Below are 26,888 nucleotides of genomic sequence, written 5' to 3' on the forward strand. Positions count from 1 at the left end.
GAGTGTAACACCCCAGCTCCCTCCCCCTCTGCGGGGATAATCCTGACAGTGTTTCCTTGTGGGACTGAGGCCCTGTTGCCCAGTATGGAAGCTGTTTTCATAGTGTCCCTGGGTTGGCCCTCTCCCCTTCCCTGCATCCTCTCCATTGAGATAATCTACTTGCAGTGCAGTCTTTGTCTGCTTCTGGAAGAACCTAAACTAAGGCAGTACATGGCCCTCACTCAATATTTGTGGAAAGGGAGAATATTAACTTAGAACAAGTAGTGTTGTGGGGCCCTTTTAATGCTCCAGAACTTGGCTTGAAATGCTGTCTTGGGGGATTAGAGGAGGCCCGTATTGATGTGAGAAGCAATGTTCCTTCTGAGACTTTCCGTAATAACCTCCCAAAGATGATGTTCTGGAACTCACTTATTTTGAAGGCCACATAGGGCAGGGAGTATATTTAATTTTTTTAAAAAAAGGCTTTAGGGAATTCGGGGCATTTTCCTTGGGCTTCTGAAAGCATGCTGTGTGAGGAATTTTACCCATGAAATTAATTTAAAATTAGAATTGATACAATCTACACACTTTCTCTTTTTTTGTGGGCGGGGGAGATTATACATATCTAATTGTGATGGGAAATTAAATAACAAAGAGATGCCAGATTATTTGAGAAAAAAAGGATATTCGGAAAAGAATTTTATTCATTAACTTGCTCACTCTCTTAAGGAAGGAGCTGCGGCTTCCGGGGCCTCGAGCGGCGTTTTGGTGGAAGGTGAGTTGAGGTCATCAACACACCAGACACGTGCTTCCTTCAGAGGTAGGTCTGATTTCCTTTTATTTTTATTCTTTTTTTTTTTAACACATAAATGTGTGGTAAGGATAAATGATAAGCTTGTCCGTGTCGCAGGTGGGCTTTCACTCAGGTGGAGCTGCTACTTTGGGATAAGGTTTCCTTTAAAGCAGTGATTGGGGCTGTCGGTTGTCAGCAAGGGCTGCTGGCCGCCGCTGCCGCCGTCTGCTCAGAGAGGTAGGCTGGGTTCTCTGGGGCCTCCTGGTCACCGGGGCCAGAGTGGAAGCCCCTCAGGGCCCAAACCTGGTACCGCTTCCTCCGGTTCTGCTTGTAAATGCGAATCCTTTCCTTTTCTGCCTCTGGGTCGGCGAGAACGCCATCCCAACGCAGACTTTCGTTGATCTGGTTGGAAAGGGTCTCTTCTATTTTGGCAAAGCAGGGGAGACATACGGCAGAGGAGTAAGAGGGGGTGAGCTTGCTTTCGTCCCTGTCCTGTCTGTGCTCTGGCCCCGGGCCACGATCTTTGCTGGGACTTAAGATGTCATGGAAGGATGGAGACAGCTGCTGAGTCTTCAGGCCTGGACTCTGATGTTTATCTGCTGAGCAGATGGGTGGTGTTAGCGTTTGTGATGCCTGCCCTCAGCCTGCTTGGGGGTGATGCCCAAACCACTAAAGATGTGAGGGGGGACCTGGAGGCCCCTCCTCACCTGGGGCCTCAGGTGGCCAAGCCCACCAGCCCCGTACACATCCACTGCCTACATGCTTTGGGCTGTCATTTTGGGGAGGGAGGAACCATTTATTGAGCATGTACTATGAGCCAGGTCCTCTGGGTAAAGGCTGTCAGCCCTATTTTCCAGGTGAGGAAACAGACTCCCAAAGTTTCAGTCGGTTGCCGATGTCACAAAGCAGGTGGCAGAGCCGGGATTTGAACACACACCCGATTGCCAGGGCCCTGTCCTTTCCACACTGCCCCCCACCTCACCTACCCACGTGCTCGCCAAGGTACTGCCCAGTTCTGGGATCCTGTGACTTACCCCTATTCTAGACACTTTATGATGGAAGAAATGAAGAACAGCAGAAAAGCTTCCTAAATCTGACTGTGGAAAGCATTCTGCCAAGCCAGGAAATACTTTTTCTGTGTGGCTTATACTGATTTTTAAAAATATTAACAGCCCTTCTGAATTATATAACATGCATATACAGTACTACAACATGCGATTCTTTAATCAGTTCATCCTATTTCTTTGGGATAGAGGAATCTCCCTCCCCCCACCAAAAAAAAAAAAAAGAGAGAAGAAAATAAGAAAAAAGTCCTCTCTTGGCATTCCTATACCTTCCTACTCTCTGAGAATTACTTGGTGGCCCCTGCTGACAGTATGAGGTCCGTGCCACTGTAATCTCTAGAGGCAGAAGCTAAGCTAAAAAGATAATAAATTTCCGCATCTGGTTTGGCAGATACACGTGGAGTTTATTGACCTAAACTCCAGAATTGCTTTCTTGCCTCTTTCTTACGATCCCAACTGGAGAAGTAATTATCATCTGCCCGTCGCGCCTTCTGCCTTCAGCTTGTCAGGGGAGCTGGTTCTGCATAAAGAGGGCCGGGACCCAGAAACGTGAACCCAGGACTAGTCGTGCTGGAGGTCAGGGCAGCTGTGCCAGGGTCGGCGAGAGCCACCTCCCTGACAGACAAGAGCCACCATGAACCACACAAGGACGGTGGAGACTCACAGCACCCCTGGACAGGTGCGCTGTACGTCACTGTTGCATTCTCTCCACCAATGGGTGCTCAGGGGCTTTGTCGAGCTCCCGGGGCGTTCTATGAGAACGGAGGGCTCTGTGCTTTTGTGGCAGCTGTTAGTGGGTGTACGTCTGTGAAGTGTCCACAGGAGGGCCTGGAGTGAGAACCCCACGTGTATGGTCATACGTGTACTGGAGAGGTCTAGGCATGTGAGTGTGTAGCGGAGTGTGTGCTTGTGCGTGCAGACTGTGAATGCGTGTGCCTGCTGGGGTATCTGTACTTTAGCTTTATTTGGCGATTATATTGATAGAAGGGGGTGTTGTTGAGGGTGTCAGGGATTATAAGAGTGTGTAGCAGTGACTGGTGTGATGGTGTTTGTGTGCAGTCGAAGGGTGGCCTCCGTAGATGAGGGAAAAGGAAGGGCGGTCTGTACAGGGAGCATACTTTATATGAATGTCCTGGGTGTCTACATAGAGGCAACCAGAGGCAGGTGCCCCTAACAAATGAGGGTGAAAGGAGGGTGTCCAGGCGGAAGGCAGGAGCCTGTGATTCTGTGTATGAGTGAGAGCATCTGTCACTAGTGCCTTAGTAGCTGTGCATGGGGACAGTCTCTGTATGAGGATGGGGGCATCTCTGTAGGAGGGCTTGAGATTTCTGTGGGGAAGGAATAGATGTTCAGGATTTTAAGCTTGGACTGAGGGAGGAGGAAGATGAGTGAGTATCTGTGTAAAGCTAGGAGTCACAGTGTGGGGCTGGGAGGCTCTGTGGCGTGTCTCTGTGTGGGGCTGAAGGTCTCCATTGATGTTGAGAATTCTCGACGCAGGATTTGGGGTCTCTGCGGACATGGATGGTCTTTGTGCGGAGGGCTGGATCATCATCGTGCGGAGAGAGGGAGGACCTCTGATTGGGGCTGGCGAGTTTCTGTTTCTGGGCTTAAGTTCCCCAAGTAGGTGGGGGTCTCTGAGGGGTGGGGTGGGTGTTCGGAGAAGAATCTCAGGTATGGGAGCGAGGCGGACGCGTTAGCTGCTCCTCTTACCGTGCCCCTTCCCAGACCCCTTGGTCTTTCTCTTCTTTTTCTTCTTCACCTTCCGTTTGGTCAGTTCTGAGGCGCAGCCCGAGATGCGGGGCAGTCTGGACCCCTGCGAGGCCGCCATGCAGCCCTCTCTCTCCTCCTCCTCGCCGTCCTCCGACACCCCATCCCCACCGCCGCAGTCCATCCGCCCGCGGGGCCGCCCCCCGCGCCTGGGGCAGCAGAGACCCGCTGCGGCTGAGCCGGAGGCTCCGGCGGCGAGGGCCAGGCTAGGGCCAGGCCAGGGCCACGCGTCTCCACGGCGACCGCCGCACACTGCGCGCGCGCAATCCGCAGGCTGCTGCCTAGGAGCCGCTGGCGGAGGAGATGTGCGCATGCGCATTTCATCCTGTGCGCTTGCTTGGTCGGCGGTGATAAGAGGAAGAGTGGGTACCGAGATTGTGAATGCTTGGATTGACACTCATTTTCCACTCCTGTGCCCTTTTATTATTTATTTATTTTTAAAGCATTTATTTATCTATCTATCTATATTATTTATTTATTTAGGCTGCCTCCCGTCTTAGCTGTGGCAAGCAGGGGCTTCGTTGAGGCATGCGGGCTCTTCATTGCGGCACGAGGGCTTCTCTCTAGTTGTAGCGCGCGGATTCCAGAGCGTGTGGGCCCTGTAGTTTGCAGCACGTGGGCTCTCTAGTTGAGGCACGCGAGCTCAATAGTTGTGGCCCGTGGGCTTAGTTGCATCCCCGTGGCATGTGGGATCTTAGTTCCCTGACCAGGGATCGAACCCGCGTCACCTGAATTGTAAGGTGGATTCTTTACCACTGGACCACCAGGGAAGTCCCCTGTGCCCTTTTAAATGCTGTGTGTTCTCTCCTAAATTTTTATCTCCTGAGTTCCAATCTCATATGTCTATCCTGGTCTTTTAAGCCCACTGTGTCCAAACTCATTTCTCTATTATTCTTCATCTCTGTGAACAAAAACAGCTGGTCAGTCCAGAGCCCTGGCAGTCTTCCTTACCCCCACTCTCTCCCTGTACCCTCACCTAGGCTGGGGCTGACCACCGTGTCTGGGACGTGAACTTCTGCACCCCCTTCCTAAATGGTCTCTGCTTCCAAATCCACATAGCTGCTAGGAGGAACTTTTCTTTTTTAATAATTTTATTTATTTATTTTTGGCTGCACTGGGTCTTTGTTGCCGCATGCGGGCTTTCTCTAGTTGCAACGAGCGGGGGCTACTCTTTTGTTGCGGTGCACGGGCTTCTCATTGCGGTGTCTTCTCTTGTTGTGGAGCATGAGCTCTAGGGCGCGCGGGCTTCGGTAGTTGTGGCTCGCGGGCTTTGTTGCTTGGCGGCATGTGGGATCTTCCCAGACCAGGGCTCGAACCCGTGTCCCCGGCATTGGCAGATGGATTCTTAACCACTGCACCACCAGGGAAGCCCAGAACTTTTTAAGATGATGAACAATTTCACTCTCTTGCTCCGGGGGGGTGGTGGGGAGTGGGCCATCACACGACTGAACTTTAGTGTGGCTTACAAGGCCTGGTATGATCTGTCAGCTTTTCTTTCCAGGTTAATCCGCCACAGATTGTATTTTCCCAAAATGGCTGCAGTACAACTTTTATTCCCCAGGCTCTTCTAGAATCTTGCCACTCCCACATCAAGAGACACAGTCTAACTCCCCTTCAATCGGGGTGGCTCGGTGGGGCCACATGTAGCCAGTAGAATATGGTGAAAGTGACACCGTGTGACTTCTTAGGCCAGGTCATAAAAGGTACGGCACATCCACCTTGTTAGGCGAAGACTTGCTCCTGGAGACCTGAGCCTCCTGCTAAGACATCTGATGTCTGGGTACCCTGAGGCCACCATGCTGTGAGGAAGCCCAAGCTAGACCACATGGAGAGACCCCCAGACTATGTAAAAGGAGAGAGAGAGAGATGCCCCAGCTGCTCCAGCCCCCACTTTTCCACCTCCAGCCATAGTCCGACTATAACAGCAGGAGAGACTCCCAAGCCAGCCCCACCAAGCCAAGCCCTTCCTGAATCCCCGACTCAAAGAAACTGAGAAATAATAAAATGATTGTAACTGTTTAAGTTACTAAGTTTTGGGATGATAAGTTATGGAGCAATAGATAGCTGAAACATCAGTCTTTGATTTTAGCCACTCTAGTGTGTATGAAGTATTTCCCTGTGGTTTTAAGTGCCGTGTCCCTGATGACTAATGATGTTGAGCACTTGTTAAACTACTTATTGGCCATTTGTGTAACTCAGTTTGTAAAGTGTCTGTTCAAGTCTTCTCCCATTTTGTCATTGGGATATTTATATTTTTATTGTTGATTTGTAAAAGCTCTTTACATGTCTTGGATATAAATCCTTTGTCACATATATTGCTGCAGAGATTTTTTTTTTCCAGGTCTGTAGCTTGTCAATTCATTTTCTTAGTGGTGTCTTGTGGTAAGCAGAATTTTTCTATTCTGATGAAGCCATTTTATAAGTTTTTTTCTTTTTGTATACTGACCAAGGAATCTTTCCCTACTCTGAGATCACAAAAGTACTCTTCTGTTTTCTTCAGGAAGCTTTATGGTTCTGGGTTAGGTCCACCATCCATCTCAAACTCATCTTGTGAATAAAGTCAGATAGGGATCGAGATTCATTTTTTTTCCAAATGGATTTCCAGTTGTTCTAGAAATTTTCATTGAAAAGACATTTGTCGTGGTCCGAATGCAGGTTGGAGAAGAATTTCCAGGCACAAGGCAGAATGTAAAGAAGATAGAATTTATTAGAGGGAAGGGTCGCTGCCACAACAATGGGCCGACTTCCTAGTAGTCTGGTAAAGTCAGGCCTGAACATGTGCTATCGATCAGTTTTTATAGCCAGAAAATGAAAGAACTGTCCGAGGTGAAAATTTTGTTTACTGATTCGTCGAGGCACATATACCTTTCTTCAATAGGGTGGGAGTGAGACAGTCCAGATGCCTTTCCTTATTTGGGACAGGTCCCATTGCCCAGGTGGGCGTCACCCAGGTGGGCTCAGGAATTTCGTAACCATCGCAACATGGTGGGAAGGGCGAGTAAGAGTCCGGTAGGGGGTGTAACACCGCCGACACTTTTTCAGGCAGGGTCGTCCTTTGTCGCTGGAGCACCACAACGTTCCTTTCCCACTGACTTGACTTGGCACTTTGGTAGAAAATCAGCTAATTGTTCATGTGTGACTCTATTTCTGGGCTCTGTTCTGTTCCGTTGATCTATTTGTCTTTCCTTACAGCAGTACTACAGCGCCCTGGTGATTGCCGCTTTATAGTAAGTCTTGATATTAAATAATGTTAAATCCTCCAACTTCGTTCTTTCTGAAGATTGTTTTGACTCCTCTAGAGCCTTTGCTTTTCCATATACATTTTCAAATCATCTTGTCTGTCTCTTCAAAATAGCCGGCCGGGATTTTGATGGGAATGGCATCAGATCTATGCATTTTGGCACTCCTAGTACTCAGCGAGGATCGTCATTGGTACTGATCCACACACAGGCGTGAGTGAACACGTTGCTCCGTAAAAGACTTTTCTGTTCTATTTTCCTCCGTCTCTCACTTGCTGTCCAGCTCCCTAAAGTATCCCCTACAGCTCCGCACACAGCGAGTGCTTGTGATCTGCCCCTTGACTGTCTGCTTTTGTCCCCAGGAGCTGAGTGAAATGTAAATCACAGAGGTCCTTTGTGCAGGTGACCACCTGCTAATCAAGATGTCTGGGGTTGGCTTTCCAGATACCCTACCCTGCTGACCCTGGTGCTCGCAGACGGGTGCTTACAAAGACCGGCTGCCCTCCTTTTCCGAGAAAGGCTGGCCTGTCTTCCCTCTCAGCTGGTCCTCTTTGCCTCGATGCTTATCTGGTAGGAGGCAGCTAGGCCACTTCTCTTCCCGATTTTTGTGAAGGTTGCATCGAGGTTATGTTGAACCAGCCAATCAGCTTCGAGAGACAAAATTCACATCCAGCAAAGGAATACATTTTTTGGAATAATCACAAAAATCCCTTGCAAGTAGAGAGAGAGAGGGCGAGTATATACCTGTTTGATAGATGAGGAAACGGACAGATGCAGAGTGACTTGTTCACCTCTCAGTGCTAATGAGCCTCCCAGCTGGGCCTGGAGTCCACCTTCCCAGTTTTTTTTGTTTTTGTTTTAATTTTTTTTTTTATTTTTTGCGGTACGCGGGCCTCTCACTGTTGCGGCCTCTCCCGTTGCGGAGCACAGGCTCCGGACGCGCAGGCCCAGTGGCCATGGCTCACAGGCCCAGCCGCTCCGCGGCACGTGGGATCTTCCCGGACCGGGGCACGAACCCGTGTCCCCTGCACTGGCAGGCGGACTCTCAACCACTGCGCCACCAGGGAAGCCCTACCTTCCCAGTTTTACACATTAGCATCTTGCAGGAAAACAGTTGACTTTACAAAGGTGTTCACTGCCCAACAGGAGAGATGATAGTGTTTTCATTGTTTGTTTCAGCTTCCTTGTTTGTACTTCTCCTTGTGGTTTCAGTGGCTGTGATAGTTATGAGCTGGTAGGAGCTGAGGTTTCCTTCTCTGCAAGGCTCAGGTTGTCCCCTTTGGCCAGTGCTGACGTAGGCGTGCTTGGGTGGGGCTTGCGGCTTTGCCCCTCCCTGATGCCTGCTCAGCCTTGGTCCCCCCAGCTGGCTGGGCTGCTGGTTCCAGCTCTTTGCTCTCTCCGGCCTACTTTCTCCATGCTGTCAGCTCCTTCCCCAAGGTAGACAGGCAGTGTCCACTCTTTAGCAGCACCAGCCTTAGACTTGGGCAAGTGGGGTCCCTGCCCTGGGCCTTGCGCTTCACAGGACACTGCTCTGACTCTCCCCCCACGACTGTATCCTTCCCTAAGGGACAGGAAGTCTGTGGAATCAAGGGATCCTTCCCACCCAGCACCTCACATTCCTCCTCCAACTTGTGGCCCACAGTCTGAGCACCTGGCACCTTGGACTTTCTTGCCCAAATGACCCCTGCCTGCTTGTAGGGTGTATCTGGGCCTCACTCCTGAGTCCATCCTCCTGAGTGGCCCTAGGCCAAGGGCAGCATAGGTGGAAACTCATTAGGCAGGCTGAGGTGTCCAGACCTATGTATTCAAGGGCCTTCTCAGTGCAGGATGGAGCTGGGTGTCAGAAGAGAAGGGGGCAGGCCATGGGCTGGGTGCAGAGCCCCAAAGAGCCAGAAATTCTAAATTTAAATCTGGCCTTCCAGACCGGTATGAAGGTCTATTTGTCAAGGTAAAAAGATAGTATTTATTTTACTTAACAGTATGTCCATTTATTTTACCACTTTTAATATTTAGACATATGGTATGTGGGCCTCCATCTACTTTTGCCCCAACAGGGCTTTGCAACTGTTGAGAGCAGGCTTGCTCTTTATTTTTCCTCCTTCCATAAGCCACTCCAACTGCTTCCTGATTTTCACTTCGTACCTCATGGTACCTTAAAAAAAAAGGAAAAGAAAAATCCTACAACCTATTAAGTAAATCGCATTATAGCCACATGGCAGCCTACTTGGGAGTTTCTAAAACAGAATGAGGCAGGCTGGTTTAGGCTGATTTGGGACAAAGGCAAAGAGAGTGTCCTTGGAGAAGAAGTAGAGCAGTGTGAAGGGGTTGCTAACACCTGCTACCCTCTCCTCACTCCCCTCCAGCCACACTGACCCACTGACCGCCTAGCTGTTTCTCCTACATGTCCACGTCTCAGCCCAGGTCTCTGACTTCCTGTTCCCTCCCCCTGAACACTCTTGCTCTAGATGTCCCGCCTCCATCCTGAAGGGTAGAAGAATATGTCACCCCCAAATATGCCTCTTTACACAGGGTCTGGGTGCTTTTCAGATGTGATGGTCTGTTCCTCACGTCTGGGCTGCTCTGCCTGTCTCTTCATATGACAAACCCCAGGAAGCTGGGACCTACACAGGCAGTTCTGTTTGTACAGCCCCTTCCCCACACCGTCTGTAGTTAAGCGCTACGCTGATGAGGATGCTGGAGCCTCTCTTGGGGCTTTAGTTTCCTTCAGAACGTTCGTTGATTGTTCTACATCTTGGCACCCAGTCTATTTCCGGAACTCAAAGATCTAAATCGCTGCCCCCATGTTTGCCTTTGTGGGCTGCTGTTTAACTCCGAGTCCTGGACGCCTGTTGGTTCTGAGGTGATGAGGGAGCCCCAAGGCTCCGACTCACCAGGAACATTTCTAGAAAGTGTTAAAGAAAAACAAAGCTGGATAATAGTTAATGGCGGTAAAGACAGATTTTATTCGGTACTACTGCAGCGGGGGAAAGAGACTTCTTTAGAATAGAACCGAGCTTGGTTCCGATCTATGTAGAAGGCACTTGGCCTTTAAAGGGAGAGTAAGGGAGTAGGGAAGGGGAGTGAGTGAGGCATCAAGCATAGTCAAGACAGTGAAAAATTACAAAAAGCAAGTAAGTCGTCAGTGTCAGTATGATTAGGCCATCTTAGTCTGGCCTAATCACTCAACCAAGATACCTGCCTAAAGAGATTGAGACACAGGGGCCCCGTCGTCCCTCATGGTTATATTTCAGAGGAATAGCTCCCAGGTCCATGAGAAAGACACTCCTGGGTTCCAGGAGGTACACATACATCTCAAAGGCACAGAGAAAGGATTTACAACAATAAGTTTCCAAAATAAATGCTCTAAGGAAATGGAGGCCAGGAGCCTGTCAGCAGGCGTTGGCTGGAACAAATGGTAAATTCCCTTGGCAGTCGAGGTTTCTCAGACAGAAACTCAAGAGGGAGGGAGGGACTGGGTCACTGCAGCGACACCGTGGCCTTAGACTGCTAGAAGCCAGGCTAGATTTTTTTTTTTTTTCCAAGTCTCTGTGTGTGGGAGAGTGGACAAAATCATCTGTGTTGGGAGTTGCAGTTCTCACAGGCCAAGGCTGAGGCCTAGTTGGGAAGTGGGCTCAGAGGTACCTGATGGAAGTTTGGTCAAGGAAAGAGCCTTTGTCAAATGGAAGGTGGAAGTCAATGACGTCATCCCTGTAGTTTGGGAAGCCAAGAGTGAGGGTTGCCGGGTCTTCCACCTGATTAGGTGGCCAGAGGGTGCCAGCCAATGTGGTCCTGGATCACTACAGACACACAGAACCCCTTGGGCTCTTGCACCCACTTCGTTGCGATGCACAGGCTTCTCATTGCAGGCGTGTCCTGCCACCTAACTTGTCCACACTGCCTGCTCCCCGTCTCCAATCTTCTGAAAGTGTCATCGGAGACATACAGAAGGGCTGTGGTTTACGGGACCAAAAGAACACCACATGCCTTGAAGTGAGAAGAGAGTTTGAGATTTAATCACTAATTTGTGCCAGTGTGTCTCTGGGCACATAAATGAGCACGTCTATAACCTGAGGACATGAATGTCTATGCCACAGATTATTACATCAATCAGTGGCACTTGGAAATATATAAAACTCTATAATGAGGATGTATTTTATTCATAAAGTCTTCCATTAGCAAGCAGTCCCATCTGTGGCAGTGAATCTGTGTAAGCCAATATCTATTTACCTTTGTCTCTTAGACTCAATAGAAAAGAGGCATGTCTTCTTTACACACACACACAGATAGATTGCTGATTCTCTGTACTTCTTGATGGTGCCTCAGAATTCAAGGATATGAGGCTGGAAATGATTGGCCAGCTGTAATCCACATCCTTGGCCAGGTGCCCGGGACCCTTCTCCCACTGGTCCCCACCTACCACTCTGGGCTCATTTTCTGCTCTGCCTCACTATTCACCACTCCCAACCTTTCAACATCCCCTTTCTTGCCTTCTCTGTGCCTTTGCACCTGCTGTTCCTTCTACCTGCAATGTCCTTCCCTATCTGGCCCACCTGGCAAACTCCTAATCCTTTGGGAGGCTGAACAAGGGTTTCCTCTGAAAAGCCGGATCTGAGCCCTGCCACACTGTAGTTCACTCCTCTGTGTTTCTTTTGTGTCTTATGTAGCCACAGGGGTAAGGTGGCATAATGGCCCTGCTACTACCTGCTGTATGACCTTGGGAACATTCCTTAAGGTGTTTATGTCTCAACTATCATAGCAGTAAAATGGAGATAAACAATGTCCTACTTCCATGGCACCTGTCTACCATGAGATCAGCACACAATAGGCAGCATGTTACAGCCTGCACGCCATTGTCCAGAGATGATTTTTTTTTAATTAATTTATTTATCTTTGGCTGCGTTGGGTCTTCACTGCTGCGCACAGGCTTTCTCTAGTTGCAGCGAGCGGGGGCTGCTCTTCGTTGTGGTGCACAGGCTTCTCATTGCAGTGGCTTCTCTTTTTGTGGAGCACGGGCTCTAGGCGTGCAGGCTTCAGTAGTTGCGGCACGCAGGCTCAGTAGTTGTGGCTCGCGGGCTGCAGAGCACAGGCTCAGTAGTTGTGGTGCACGGGCTTAGTTGCTCTGCGGCATGTGGGATCTCCCTGGACCAGGGCTCAAACCCGTGTCCCCTGCATTGGCAGGCAGATTCTTAACCACTGCGCCACCAGGGGAGTCCCAGAGATGATTTCTTTATGTTTCTGTTTTCCCAATTGAACTATGAGGTTCTTGAAGACCCAGTATTTTACCCATCTTCCTCACGTAGCAGATTTCAATGCTCCTCCAAGTCACACACCTGCTGTGGTCGCAGGAACACTGGGCCCTTTTGGCAGCACAGGGGCGGGGGCGGAATTTGCCAAAGCAACCAAAGAAAATTTGGGAAAGAACTCTTAATAACTAGGATGTCAGCTGGGGCTCCTCCAAGCCTGCTTTGAAATCAAAGCAGGACCCATCCCTAATGTGAAGCACTTACTCTCTTAAGGCTCCCTGCCTTGGGCCCTGTCCTTGCTGTTGTGCACGGACACTTTCTTTAAAAATCTCAACACTTTCTTTGAGTTGTTCACCAAAATCAACTCACACAAAAATGTCAGCAAGTTAAGTAGACTTCACTGAGGGTTTTGTAGGGGAGCTACCCATTTTTTCTTCTGCAATGTCTAATCTGCCATTAATCCTATTCAGTGTATTTTTCATCTCAGACATTGTAGTTTTCACGTCCAGAAGTTCAATTTGGGTCTTTTTTTTTAAAAAAAAAACCTTCCATATCTGTACCTAATATATTCAAGCCTTCCTCTAGCTTCTGGAACATATAACTGTTTCAGTGCCTTTGCCTACTGATTCTATCATCTGTGTCATGTCTGAGTCAGTTTCAATTAATTGAGTTTGTTCCTCTGTATGAGTTGTGATTTCCTTCTTTCTTGTGTTCTGGTCATTTTTTGTTGGATGCCAGACACTGTGAATTTTACCTTGTTATATTTCTGAATTCCTATAAACATTCTTGAACTTGGTTGTGGCAGTTAAGTTACTTGGAAAGAGTTTTATCCTTTCCGATCTTGAAATGTAAGCTTTCTTAAGTGGGACCAGAACTGGATTTCTGGATTTAGTCTAAGGTTAATTTTTCTCTAGCCTCAAAGCAAGACCTTTCTTAGTATTCTAACTCGTGGCCCCTGAGATGTTTTCCGCTTTGGCTCTTGGGAACAGGCCTTATTCCAGCCTTTTGTGAGCACCAGACACTGTTCCCACGAATCCTTTCGGGTGGTTCATCCCCCAGCCTCGCATGATTTTCTCACACACATGTGCTGAGCGGTACTCATTGAATACTTGAGGGGGAACTTGTGCAGATCTCTAGATTTCTGTCTCTCTGTGTATCTCTCTCCTCTCTAGTCCTCTGCCCTGAGAATTCTAACTGGTTTCATTTCCCCAGAATCCAGCTCTGTCTCTTCCATTCAGGTAGATTTCTCCTTCTCTGAACCATGGTCTGGAAACTCTCCAGCCAGTACGTTGAGCAGTGCGGGCTTTACCTTGCTGTTTCCTCTCTCCCAGAGATCACTTCGCTTTGTTGCCTGATGTCCAATGTCTTGAGTATTGTTGTTTCATATGTTTTGTCTGACATTTTAGTGGTTTGAGGCCTGAGGCTAACTCTGGTCCCTGTTACTCCATCTTGGACGAAGCAGAAGTTTGGGTAAAAATATTCTTATTTGATCGTGTAATGAATTTGTTGAACAAATTCAACTTGATGATGTCAATCCAGGAAACAGCCTTGTTTTTCTCAAGGGAGGAAGGAGGAGAGCTCTCTTCTCTCCCTATCTTTTTCCTGCTTTGATCTCCTCCGGATTAGAGCATTTGAGGGTTTCTCCAGGAGCCCCTATGTGATGCATTCTCTTGCTCCCCTCTAAGCACCTGCCCCCCAAGCAACATCCTGCAGCCCCCGACAGCTACGGTTCCCTTGTCCCACCAGCCACTTTCTCGGACAGGAACTTCTTCAAGACCAAACACAGCTCTCTTCCACAGTTTCCTCTTGGCCTCTCCCCTGGCCTAATAGTGGAAATGCAGGCCTACGTACCCTATCCTGTTTGTCCCACTACTGCAAACACAGAGCAGTTTCCTGCCCTCCCCTCCATAATTCTCTAGGCTAAAAAGATACACTAGGCTCTGGGTCAGTGGTTCTCAATGATGGGGGGTGGAAGATACGAGGGTGGACCCCCCCACCCGGGGATAACTGACAAGGTCTGGAGGCATTTTTGTTTGTCATGACTGGGGAGTGGGTGGCTAAGGAGGCACAGGACAGCACCCCCGGCCAACAGCATAGGATCGACTGGCCCAAATGTCAATAGAGCTATGGTTGAGTGACCCTCTTCTAGGTTCATGTCGGCCCCCAAAGTCCAGGAGGCAGAGTCAACTCCCCTAAACTTCTTCTCTCACCATTCTCTGCTCCTGGAGCTACAGAGTGACCAGCTCGGCCAGCATCCTCCTGGGGAGCGAGATGCCCCTCTCATAGGCACCCTGGATTTCTCGAAGGGGTTTTCTGTTTCTGCTGTTCTGTCATCCCGTAAATCCACCTGAAGACAGAGGAGGCGTGAGCTTATTTGGACCAAGTCGCGAAAAGAGAGGAGAGGAGGCCATTCTGAATCTGGCTGCGGAGGTGGTGCAGGTAAGGTGCTCTTCCCCAAGCTATGGGGAGAGGAGTTGGTCAAAAGAAAGGGCCTCAGCAGCAGACTCCGGCCATGACATTGGAGTGAGAGGCTGTGCAGCAGCTTGTGACTGCCTGAGGGCGGTAGGTACCTGTGTGTGTCGGCGTGTGCGCATGTGTGGAAGCATGTGTCCCTCTGCAGTGAGCATGACGGACCCAACACCAGGAGGAGGAGGAGGTTATGGTGGAGGGCGTTGGGGGAGGAATGGGCAGGAATGGGCCGGGACCAGTGTACTGCCTCGCGGGGCCAAGGGAATAAACCCTGGGCCAGGAGAGCAGGAAATGGCTTTTTAAGCGAGCTGGGAGGCTGTGTCTGCTCTCCCCTGTGAGTCATCCCCGGGGCACGGGGCAGGGCCAGACAAATGCTGTTTTGTTACTGTCACTGGGACAATGTGGTGAGGCCTGGGGAAATGAGTGCGAATCCCGTCTAGTCAGAGCCTGGCACAGAGCAGAGGACAAGCAGTGCTTTGCTGAAAGCTTTGATACTGAAGGGATGAAGACTAGCGGGGTTCACTTTTTCTGAGCCCCAAAGACGTACAACTTCAGCCAGGAAGAGGTGCTACAGGGAGGCCACTTCAGGTCAGTGTAGAAATCTTTCTCCCATGGTCAGCAGTCCAAAGAGAGGCTAGGTCCCCCCAGAGGTGGTGAGCGCTGCGTCACGGGCTGTGCAGGCGGCGATGTGAGCGGCTCCTGCCTGCAGGGGCGGCTGTGGGGCAGGTAGGTGGCCTAGAGCCTGCAGAATCCCTACAGCCTTGAGGTTTCAGGCTGAGTGAGGTGATGATGGTGGTGAAGATGATGCTAATGACTCGGCTGAGCCCCTCCAGTGAGCCAGGCCTAGAATCGGGGGCTTCTCCTACATGATCTCATTCAGTCCTCCCAGCGGGACTATCACGTCCCTTTTGCACATAAAGAAACTGAGGCTTAGCCACTAGCTACACTGGCGAAGGAAAATTTAAACGAAGTAAAATTAAATTTAAAAGTTCATCCCACGTGACCGGTGGCCAGGGGACAGCATGGCAGTGTGACATTTCCATAATGGCAGGAAGTTTACTGGACAGCGGTAGCTTAGAGAGATGTGCTCACTTACCCCAGGTCATCTCTGCCATGGGCAAGATCCAGAACCCAAACGGAGGGCTGACCCAGGTACCGGTGGAGGCTGCTGTGTGCGTCTGGAGACCAGGACTTCCAGATGTGGTCATCACTCAGCACCTGATCCTGGAGTTACCTCAGGAAATCAGTTCGTAAACAGGTTTGGGGTCGAATCGTTTTCCTGATAGAGAACGAAGGGTAACAAGGCTCTAGCACTGCCCCTCCAAGCTTCGCGCTCCCACCCCACCTGCATACCAAGCCAGGCACCGCGGCTCCGAGTGGGTGGAAGTGGAGAACGTGGCAGATGTTCTTGAAACGGGGGAGCCAAGACACAGGGCTGATGGGTCTTTTTTGTGGCCGTTTCCTTTAGTGACTGAGCCAAGTTGCCACAGCTTGTCCGGTGTCTGTCAGTGGAGCGTTCATTCATTCAACAAATACACGTTGAGCTGCAGGAGGTGCCAGGTGCTGTTTCAGGCCCCAGAAGTCATACCTGCCCTCCTTTTGCACCTTGGGCGGTTAGAATGGCTCATTTGGGGGGTTGGGGACTTGGAGCTGCTTAGGGAACAGACAGTGATGTTCGTTACCCAGAAACAAGAAGGGGCCGTTGAGACTGGTTTGGCGGCGAGGACAGTCACCCAGAGGGGCCCTGGCCTACAGGGTGACCTCAGGCCGGTCCTCCGCCAGAGGCCTCAGGTCCCGGGCCGGGCGGGGCGGGGCGGGGCGGGTCGAGCGCCGGGTTCCCGCGGCCGCCGCCAGAGGGCAGCCAGGGAGCGTGCCGGAGGCCGGCCGGACCCCGGGTGAGTCTGGCGTCCCGGGGGCGGCCCCCCTTTCGGGGCCCGGTCTGCGAGCGCCAGGCCGTGCGTTCGGCTCGGTGGCAGGGACCGCGGGGGCGCGTGGGGCGGCCCTGGAGCGGTGGGTGGGTCCGGGGAGCTGTTGAGCGCGGAGTGGGGACGAGCCTGGGGGCTGCGGGCCGCGCGCAGGGCCCGAGCCGCGTTCCCTCCCGCCGTGCCCGCTGACCGCCTGGCCTGGAGTCCGGGGCTGGTCTCGAGAGGCTCGGGGCAGCGCCTGGGCCCGGCCCCCGGAGCGCCTGGTGCTCAGCGTCCGGCCCTTAGCCTGTCTGGGGCCCTCGGGGGGTGGGGGGCGTCGTGCGCCCGCGTTGGGGGGCCGCGGGGAGCGAGTGGGCGGCCGAGAGCGGCGGCGGACTGCGGGCGGCGCTGGGGAGAGCGCTCCGGGCGAGCGCGTCAACAAGCGCAGTGTTTACCCACCACCCGCGGGGCGCGCACGTGCGCGGGAGGGGCCCCGCGGGGACGGCGCGCCCCCCCTCTCCGCGCTCGGCCTGGCCTTCGGTGAGGATCCCACGCTCCAGATGGTGGGCCTGGGCCCTGGCCGTCGGGGCTTTCGCCCCCAGTTAGGTGGTCAGGAGTGGGAATCGAATAGCACTTGGTGCCGGGGAGGGTGTGAGGAGGGCGGGATGGAGGTAGCTCTCACTGGCCAGGCAGGATTCCTCACCCTGAGCACCTCTTTTCAGCCTGAGAATCCTGCCCCGGGTTGGTTTTCCAGTCTTCCCAAAACCCTGCTCCCAGCAGTCGGGCCAAGCTCTGTTTTCCTCAGCCGCAGGTTTGGAGGAAGTGTAGAAATCATCCAGGGGTCTCCCTGCATTCAGGATGAAGGCTCTGGGCTCAGTGGTGCCTGTGACACCTGCGCTGTGGGTGTGGAAGCCCCCTTGCTCGGGCTGCAGCGAGGGCTCTGCTGGGAAGTCTGGGAATTTTGTCCCCTGCTTGGGGCTCGGAAGGCTGAGGACCTGATTTTCCTACCTGCGTGGTCTGTGACATGCCCACCGCTGGAGGTGGCCCTGGGGAGAGGTGTGATGTGGGAGGTGGGTACCCATCCTCCGTGAGTTTAGTGCTGGGGGGGGCGGTGATGAGGCTCCATCTGTGCAGCTGCGTGAGAACCTTTGATCCCCCAGCATTTGGAGGTCTGGGGGAGTCAGAGTGTCCCGGGACACCCTGGTAAGAGCATTGGCCGAGCCGGGGCTGCAGTCTAGTTTCTGCCCCTCCCCCCCACACACACCTTGAGAGATTGTGCCCGTCTCCCCTCCATCCTCCTTCCTCTGACGTTCACTTGGCCTCCCATCTCTTGGGGGGAAAATCCATGCACTGGAGCAGAAAGCTTCGTTTCCTCTTTTCTCACTGCCACATTTTCCCGGCGAGGGCTCTGCACCTGCCGCCTGCCTCCTGGCTGCACGCCTCCCCTCTTATTCCTGCGCAGCCTGGGCTGCTGTCCCCACCACGTTGCTGAAACTGCTTCCCTGAAAGTCAGCTTGTTTCCAAACACCGATTTTTTTTTTGTCGGCCTCATCCTGCTGCCAAGTCCTTCTGCCCAGGAAGCAGGCCCCTCTTTGCAGCCTTCTCTGCTGCGATTTCTCTCCTCATTTTGTTCTTGTTTCTCCATCATTCCTTCTCCTCTTCTGATGCCCCTTCCCTCTTTTCGGGGATGTTTTGTGAGGCCCCGTGTTTATCTTCTCAGAGAACTTGCTTCAGGATCCCTCAGGGAACCCCCCCCCCCGCCATTCTAGCTCTAGTCCTGGCTCCTTGGATGCCCAGTGACACCCCAAACTCACCATGTCCTCCTTACTCCCCAGCAGTGGGTTTCCTTCCCTTCTGTCACACTGACTTTTCCCTGAAGCGTCTCGCCTCTCCCTGCCCCTTTGTGACCAGGCTGCTGTTCCAGGCCTTGAATGTCTCAGGCAGGAGGTCAGAGGCCCCTTCGCTGGCCTGATGCCAGAATCCCTTCCAGCTCCCACAGTCCAGCTGGCATGTCGCCTCTAGACCAACGGTCTCTGGATGGCTACTGCCTTTACCCTGTTGCTGAGCCCTCTCGCCTAGCAAGTCTTCAGAGGCTCCTGGTCTCCTCCCACACAAAGCTCAGCTCCGCCACCTCCTGTAGCCCCTCAGTCGTGTGGCCTCACCCTCCAGAGCCACTTTCCAGTCCCGAGATTTCTTCCCTCCCTACCATGGTCAGCCCTCTTGGCCTTAGTCTTAGAGACCCAGCCCAGAGCTGTCTCCCTGGGAAAGCTTTGCCTCTCCCAGCTGCCCCGGGGGCCTCTTTCCTGGCCTTCCCACTCCACTGTGTCCTCAGGACCACGGCTGTCTGTCTGCTGATCGCAGCCCCTTTGTGTCCTCTTCCTTTCCTCCCAGATCTCCAGGACTGGGTATCCTGTTGGCTCTCGATAAAGGAATTCCTCCCCTTAACCTCCAAGAACACCTCTGGCCATCCTTCAGAGTCTGGTTCAAATCCCACCTCCCTCCTGGACTGTTACAGTCCCAGATTCCCACTGGCCTGCACTTCTGGGCTCATGGATGGATTCATTACCGTTTGTGCCACCCAACTTAATACTTTGTTCTCTGCTATTAGCCTCCAGTTGTATCATGGGTATGAGAGATGCTTTTCCGGTTCTTAATCATAGCAGCTGTTTATTGAGTGGTCGGTATGTGCTGGGTGTGTGCTGATCTCTCCGAGCAATCCCTCGTGTGTGTTATTCGCACAGCCCCCAGAGGGGTAGGAGCTAGGAGTCTTGTTTCATGCTCCCCATGAGGACATAAACCCCGTGAGGTCCAAGGACCTGCCTAAACCACACAGCTTGTAGGTGGGCGGAACGGAGGTTGCAACTCAAGTCTGTCTGACTCCTGAGACTGTTTATTGATAGTAGGGGTTGCTATTTGTCCAGGAAAGCGTACGCTTCAGTCAAGGGAGTGTGTTACAGGTCCTCTTAGCACCTGGCCCAGATGTGCAGGATGTCCTGGTGGTGTGGTCATCTGTTTGCTTGGGACCGCACTGGACTCCAGGAAAGGACTTTATAACGGAACAGATGCTTAATGGTGGGACCAGTGACGGGGAGGCTGTGACAGCTGCCCCAGAGGCCTTCGAAAACAGGCCGTGCGTATGTGTATCTTAAGTAAGAGTTGTGGAACAGAGAACCCCGAGGAGCCCTCAGGTCATTTCTGTCCCTTAGGATACTTTTTTTTTTTTTAGTAAGTGCTTTTAATTTTTTAATTTATTTTATTTTTGGTTGCACCGAGTCTTTTTTTTAAATAAATTTATTTATTTCTATTTATTTTATTTTTGGCTGTGTTGGGTCTTCGTTGCTGTGTGCGGGCTTTCTCTAGTTTTGGCGAGCGGGGGCTACTCTTCGTTGCGGTGCCTGGGCTTCTCATCGTGGTGGCTTCTCTTGTTGTGGAGCACGGGCTCTAGGCACGCGGGCTTCAGTAGTTGTGGCACGTGGGCTTCAGTAGTTGTGGCTCGCGGGGTCTAGAGCCTAGGCTCAGTAGTTGTGGTACACGGGCTTAGTTGTTCCGTGGCATATGGGATCTTCCCAGGCCAGGGCTCGAACCCGTGTCCCCTACATTGGCAGATGGATTCTTAACCACTGCGCCACCAGGGAAGCCCCTGTACCAGGTCTTAGTTGTGGCAGGCGGGCTCCTTAGTTGCGGTTCACCGGCTCCTTAGTTGTGGCATGCAAACTCTCAGTAGAGGCATGCAAGTAAGATCTAGTTTCCTGACCAGGGATCGAACCCACGTCCGCTGCATTGGAAGGCAGATTCTTAACCACTGTGCTACCAGGGAAGTCCCCCTTAGGGCACTTTTAAATGCTTTTTTTTGTAAACAAAATCAACGCTATCCCCAAACAGTACCACCTTCAACTAAGTTTCCTTAGGAGCTATACTCCCCTTCCCTCCACAGGTCACTATCATATGAAAATGAGTTCCTGATGTGAAATTCAGTTGCCACGGCAACCAGTAATGCGAGGCCTGGAGTCTTGCTCCTAGGTCTCTGCACCGTGTGCTTCTAGGGGCTTTTTCCATCTTTGTTGCCTAAAAAATCGAGATACTCCATTTGACTCTCCTTTTGCCGGGACATTTAAAACATTTGTTTTTTTCAGGCAGCGATTTCTGGGCGCTGTTAACACCCCAGCAGCTTGTCACCGTTAATAATGACCCCGAATGGTGCCTCTGGTTTAGGTCACATTTCGAATGAAATCCAGTGCCCTGTGGGTAAAAGGACAGTAGCTGCGGCCTCCACGCAGCCTTGATGGCTGGAAAGACAGAGGGAAAGAGCATGGTCTGGTGTAACAGAGAACCCCGAGAACAGAGAACGGAAAAAAAAAAGGCTTTTTAGAACAGTTGTGTTGTTTTTTTTGTTTGTTTGTTTGTTTTAATTTATTTATTTTTGGCTGTGTTGGGTCTTCGTTTCTGCGCAAGGGCTTTCTCTAGTTGTGGCAAGCGGGGGCCACTCTTCATCGCGGTGCGCGGGCCTCTCACTGTCGCGGCCTCTCTTGTTGCGGAGCACAGGCTCCAGACGCGCAGGCTCAGTAGTTGTGGCTCACGGGGCCTAGTTGCTCTGCGGCATGTGGGATCTTCCCAGACCAGGGCTCGAACCCGTGTCCCCTGCATTGGCAGGCAGATTCTCAGCCACTGCGCCACCAGGGAAGCCCCATGTTGTTTTCTTTTTTGGCTGCACCACGCGGCACGTGGGATCTTAGTTCCTCGACCAGGGATCGAACCTGTGCCCCCTGCAGTGGAAGCGTGGAGTCCTAACCACTGCACCGCCAGGGAGTTAGGGAGGGCTTTTTGGTACAGCTTCGTTCCAGTTGGAGGCGGTGAAATTGTTTGTCTTTAGTTGCTGTCTCCTCCTGTGTGAGACCCTTGCTCAGCTATCCTGGCAGAGGCCACCCAGAACAGGGTGCCTCAAGGGTGAGAGAGACGGGGTGCCTTTGGCCATAATCAGAGCTACTAACTTTGATGGGTGCTGATTTTGCGCAGCCCTTATTCCTTTATTTAATCCTCAACCAAATGAAGGTAGAAATACGATTGTTTTCCCCATTTTACAGGTAAGGAAAAGGATGCACAGAGAGGTTAAGTGCTTGCCCGAGGACACAGAACAAGTAGGTGGTAGAGTTGGGCTTTAGTACTAGGAAGTCTGACTCCTGTGGCCAACGCTCTTTACTTGGTACCACGTGGATAGTGGAAAGACTGCGTTTAAAGAATGAGAGGGTGAATTGGAGAGATAGAGCAGGTTGGCTTTCTCAAGATTTGATTTAAAGCAGTCGTTTTCAACTTTTTATATCTTATGAGAGGCAAAAGGCTGCAGTGAAAAGGCATGTACGAGAGCGTTCACGGCAGCACTGTTTGTAATAGCCACAAAACTGAAAATCACCCAGCATCCTTTGGCAGTAGAATGGACAAATACAGTGGAGTGAATACATACAATAGAACGCTCTGCCACAGAAGAGTCCACAGCCACATGGAACATCATGGAGGAATCACGCAGACACTGTTGAGCAAAGGAGCCAGACGGAAAAGAGCGTGTACCGTAGGATTCCATTTATATAACGTGCAAAACAGGCAGAATGAATATAAGGTGTTAGAAGTCAGAGTAGTAGTTCCCAGAGGCACAAGGAAGGCTTCTGGGAGGCTGTGATGTTCGGTTTTTCTATCTGGGTGTTGGTCACATACGTGTGCTCATATTTTCAAAATTCACCAATTTTAGTGTGTGCACTTGTGTGTGTGTGATACTTCAATAAAATTTACTGAAACAGAGCAAAAGGCAGCAGTGACCCTCAACCCAGGACATGAATACTGATGCTCCACTCCCTCATAGGGGCCACACACTTGGCACTATACTCAGAATCTTAGATTTCTTGTGAGAGGTGGGAGGTGACATGAGGGTAGGCACCCAGGTTCTGGGGCAGACGGCTCTGGGGATGTGGGAGCAGGGCCAGGGCCAGCTCTGGTTTTCTCCCGTCCCCATCTACTCTGTGGGGCTTGGGGAGAGCTTGCTAATGAGCTCGGAGGCGGCTGGTGGGGTTCTGCCCATGAAGCAGCCCTTTTCTGCCCGCCGTGAGGCCTGGGGGTAAGGAGGTGACGTGGACCGCCTGCTGCTGGTCGGCAGGGTGTCAGCTTGGCCTGGAGAAACTGCGGAATATGGATGGTGCTGCCACCCTCTGCACAGACATCCTCACCCCTCCAACAGCAGGACTGCGCCCGCCTGGAAAGTGAGCGGCATTCGCTGGGAGATCAGCTCCTCCTTCCACATGGCAGTTGTGTGCTGCTAAAAATACTGGCGCACCTTCTGTAAGACCACAGTTCCGTAGTTAGCACCTTACGTGAAAGCACTTAGCGTTACCGCAGACAATTAATCGGTCAGGTGTTTCGGTGACCTTGGTGGGCATCATCACAGAGTTGGCGGTTGGCTTGCCCGGTGAGGAGGGTGAACGGTCGTCAGTATCCAGGCCTGCCTGACTCACTCGGCTGCACTCACACCTAATTTACGTGTTGATGCTTTTTTTTTTTCCCCCAATGTGTTGATTGCATTTTCCTCTTTAGGCCCAGCCCGTCCAAGCAGTTGAGTTGATGCCGGGGTTTGTACAGTTTCTTCTTGCTCAGCCCTCATCCCCTTCTCATTTACTGGTAGAGCATCTTCTGATTCACAGAAGCTTAGAAGGGCCTCCTCCCCATTCAAGAGGTCCCCTCCGTGAGTGGCCGGGAGGGTGGCCATTGGCTTGAGTGCCGCCAGTGACCAGGGCAGCCCATCTCATGGTTGGACGATGATTTGAATAGTTATGGAGAGCAATGGAACAAAGCCGAGGTGCAGGATGTGCCAGGTAGGTTGAAACGCTGAGCTGAAACTGACAAGAAGACATTTCACAGGGATCAGGTTTTTAAAGCCGTGGGATCTGAGGCTAGGACAGCAGTTTGGCAGGACCTGTCAAATTAAAAAGCACCTGCCCTACATCATGAGGATTCTACTTCCCAGGGTCTGCCCTAAAGGGAACGTGGCATGTGTGCACAGGTGGAAAGTTCTGGGACAGCCTTTGTGGCAGTTTGCCGTCCACGGTGAAGAACTCTACACAGTTTGAACGTCTGCTGGTGGTGGAATAGGACCCGCTACGTCAGCTCACATTTTCACACCTGGGAGTCCTATGCAGCTTTGAGAAAGAATTAGTTGGATCTCTCTATAACAATAATGATGAATCTCTCAGATTATAAGGTGAAGAAAAGCAAGTTTCCAAGGGATGAATACATTATGATGCCTTTCACAGAAACGTTTTCACATAGTCCTTCGTACTTTATATGAATACAAATATAAGTGACACATACCTACATGTAAAAGAATATAAAAAGGTCTAGAAAAAGGCATTCCAAACTTATAATAGCTGTTATCTCCAGGGCCTCAGGGCATCAGGATTGTGTGTGTGGGGGGGGGGGTCAAAGAGAAATTTAGCCTTCTCTGTGATATTTAAACTTTTAAAAATAATTTCATTGATGTGTTTAAAATTTTTAAAAGGAAAAGTAATTACATAATTAAAAACTAATGTCTAATTTAACCCCCTTCCTCATACAAGAAGCCTTCTTCCATCTATGCCTGAGTCATGGATGGACCGTGACGTGAAGCTCACTGTATGGTGTTTTGCATTTAGGGGCAGCTCACAGAGGTAGAAAGTATTCCCTCTTTTGAGCTGAGATCTTGAGATCTGTCTCTTTGTCACTTTGCTTCTGGGTCTGTCCCTTTCGAGCCATCTCAAATAAGTCTGTTTTCCACGGGGCAGGATTTTCGCTGGGGCAAGATCCCCATCATGCCCGCCTCTTCCAGGGAGAAGGACTTGCCTCTTTCAGGGGCTCCTGGTAGAGTCTATAGGGAGATATGGAGCACACTCCAGGCCGTGCTGGGCACCTGGCCCATCAAACATCCTCCTAAAGTTTTGCAGAACTGGACCCTATGCCCGCGATGTTGCTTGAACATAACACTTTTGAAAAATAATGGTAATTTTTTTGAATCTTAAAAGTAATTCATATTCATTATGGAAAATTGAGAAAATACACAAAAACACAAAGGAGAAAGTAAACATCTGTGATTCTCAGCCTCCAGAGATAACCACGTTTAATGTTTAAAAATTGAGATCATTCTATATGAATGATTTTATTTATTTATTTTTTTAAAGTAAAAATTTATTGAATTTGTTACAATACTGCTTCTGTTTTATGGTTTGGGTTTTTTTGTTGTTGTTGTTGTTACAAGGCTTGTGGGATCTTAGCTCTCTGACCAGGGATCGAACCTGCACCCCCTGCACTGGAAGGTGAAGTCTTAACTACTGGACTGCCAGGGAAGTCCCTGAATGATTTTTTTTTTTTTTTTTTTGCGGTACGCGGGCCTCTCACTGTTGTGGCCTCTCCCGTTGCGGAGCACAGGCTCCGGACACGCAGGCTCAGGGCCATGGCTCACGGGCCCAGCCGCTCCGCGGCATGTGGGATCTTCCCGGACCGGGGCACGAACCCGTGTCCCCTGCATCGGCAGGCGGACTCTCAACCACTGCACCACCAGGGAAGCCCCCTGAATGATTTTATAACATATTTTATTTAACATTTATTTATCCATAAGAATAGTGACTGACATATATGTAATACATTTTTTCTCAGTTCAATGTGTGTTTTTCTATTATTTTTAAACATAGAGGAGTTTCTAATGTTTATGTGGTGTTGTGGACTGAATGTTTGTGTTCTCCTGAATGCATGTGTTGAAGCCCTAATTCCAAGAGTTGGATAATATTTGGAGGTGGAATGTTTGGAAGGTATTTAGGGTTAGATGAGGCCCTGAGGGTGGGGCCCGCATGATGGGATTCGTGCCCTTATAAGAAGAGATGGCCGAGAGCTCTCTCTCTCTCTTTCTCTTTCTGTCCTCACACATGCACTGAGGAAAGGCCATGTGGACACACAGCAAGAAGGCTGCTGTCTACAAGCCAGGAAGAGAGCCCTCACCAGGAACTGAATTGACTGACACCTTGATCTTGAACTTCCAGCTTCCAGAACTGAGAGGAATAAATTTCTGTTTTTTAAGCCTCCTAGTCTATGGTATTTTGTTTTCACAGCCCCAGCAGACTGATCCATGTGGTTAAGTCTATCAGTCCTTTCATTTTGTGATTTCTTCCTTTTCTTTTGGGTTTGAAAGGTCTTCCCCACCCCAAGTTCAGATAAATATTCACCTATATTTTCTTCTCGTTCTTTATTTGGCGTCAGCTTTTCCACTCAGCTCTCTCTTTTACATTCAACTCTCATCCTATCAAAATTTATTTTAGTTTATGGTATAAGATTAGAGCCTGATTTTATTTCTTCTCAAATTGTCCGCCAGTTCTTTTAGTTCAATTTCTTTTCCTACCAACTACATTTGAAATTGAAATTTAATTTTTTTGGACTATTTAGTTGACCCTTGAACAACATGGGTTTGAACTCTGTGGGTCTTCTTATACATGGATTTTTTTCACTAAATAAGTACTACAGGTCTACACAATCTGTTGTTAGTTGAATCTGAGGATGTGGAACCACGGATATGGAGGGCTGACTGGAAAGTTATACGGGAATTTTCAATTACGAGGGGGTTGATGCCCTTGACTCTCCCCCACCATGTTTAGGGTCAACTGTACACTACAACCATGTTGCTCAAAATTCAAAAAGGCAAAACATGAGAGTCTCCCTCCTGCCTCTCCCTTAGCCTCCCAGGTCCAGTAACCTGTGTTACTAGGTTAATAGATTTTGGTCTTGGACTAGATTTCCTTCCCCCTTCCCCCGACTGACTCTAAATGTTAGCTTTATTATCGTGCACAAACATATGAGCTTCCAGGTTTTCTCTTTTTTCATTAACTGATCTCTTTTTCTTCCACTATCACATTTTTTAAATTATGACTTTATAAATTTAACCCCTGGCCATGCAGATTCTTTCTCAGCTTTTCTTTGGTTATGCTTGCCTATTTAGTCATTCTTCTCTATGATATTTATGGTTATTTTATAGCTCTTCTGCACTTATCATTAGAATCTAATTTGGAATGACAATAAATTTCTAAAATAATAACAATATTGAGTTTTCCTCTCTAGAAATGTGGTCTGTCCCTTACTGATTCGTGTCTTCCTTCCCGTCATTCTCTTTTTTTATAGCACCCACTTAAGTTTCATAGATTTCTTTGTGGGGGTTGTGACCATTTCTTGTTTGTTCGTAGGTGTTTTATGTTTTTTGTTGCTTGGGAATAGGATAATTTCCCCCCAGTCTTATCTTTAACTGGATATTGTTGGAATATAAGAAAGTATTTGATTAAAAAATTATTGTGAAATAGATATATATGCATATAAAACAAATATGTACAGTTTAAAGAAGAGTAATAAAGTAGACATATGCCCAGCCAAATGAAGAA

At 50.2% G+C, this 26,888-nt stretch overlaps 2 protein-coding genes across 3 annotated transcripts in view; one reads left to right on the plus strand and one right to left on the minus strand.

Annotated features, from left to right (window-relative positions):
- Positions 1-634: 634 nt before the first annotated feature.
- Positions 635-3,842, minus strand: LIAT1 (ligand of ATE1). Its single transcript, XM_004267241.3, has 2 exons — positions 3,547-3,842; positions 635-1,368 (listed from the first exon to the last, which is right to left on the minus strand). The coding sequence occupies exons 1-2, from the start codon at positions 3,725-3,727 to the stop codon at positions 965-967; spliced, it is 585 nt and encodes a 194-aa protein (XP_004267289.1). The 5' UTR covers positions 3,728-3,842; the 3' UTR covers positions 635-964.
- Positions 3,843-16,236: 12,394 nt separating this feature from the next.
- The window catches only part of RPH3AL (rabphilin 3A like (without C2 domains)), a 144,889-nt gene continuing 134,237 nt past the window's right edge, over positions 16,237-26,888 (plus strand). The window contains exon 1 of one of the 2 annotated variants that reach the window (XM_049701940.1): positions 16,237-16,449. The gene's annotated coding sequence lies outside the window, so the exon portion shown is untranslated. The remainder of the gene's footprint in view (positions 16,450-26,888) is intronic. The other variant, XM_049701941.1, reaches the window with a different exon arrangement.

This window comes from Orcinus orca, chromosome 19 (genome assembly GCF_937001465.1).
Source record: "Orcinus orca chromosome 19, mOrcOrc1.1, whole genome shotgun sequence".
In the NCBI taxonomy this organism is placed as follows: Eukaryota; Metazoa; Chordata; class Mammalia; order Artiodactyla; family Delphinidae; genus Orcinus; species Orcinus orca.

Excerpts from the sequence above, each read along its gene's own strand:
- LIAT1 (XM_004267241.3), bottom strand. The coding sequence starts at position 3,727 with ATGGACTGCGGCGGTGGGGATGGGGTGTCGGAGGACGGCGAGGAGGAG. Across the intron at positions 1,369-3,546 it reads GGGGTCTGGGAAGGGGCACG|ATAAACATCAGAGTCCAGGC; the intron begins GTAAGAGGAGCA and ends TCTGCTCAGCAG.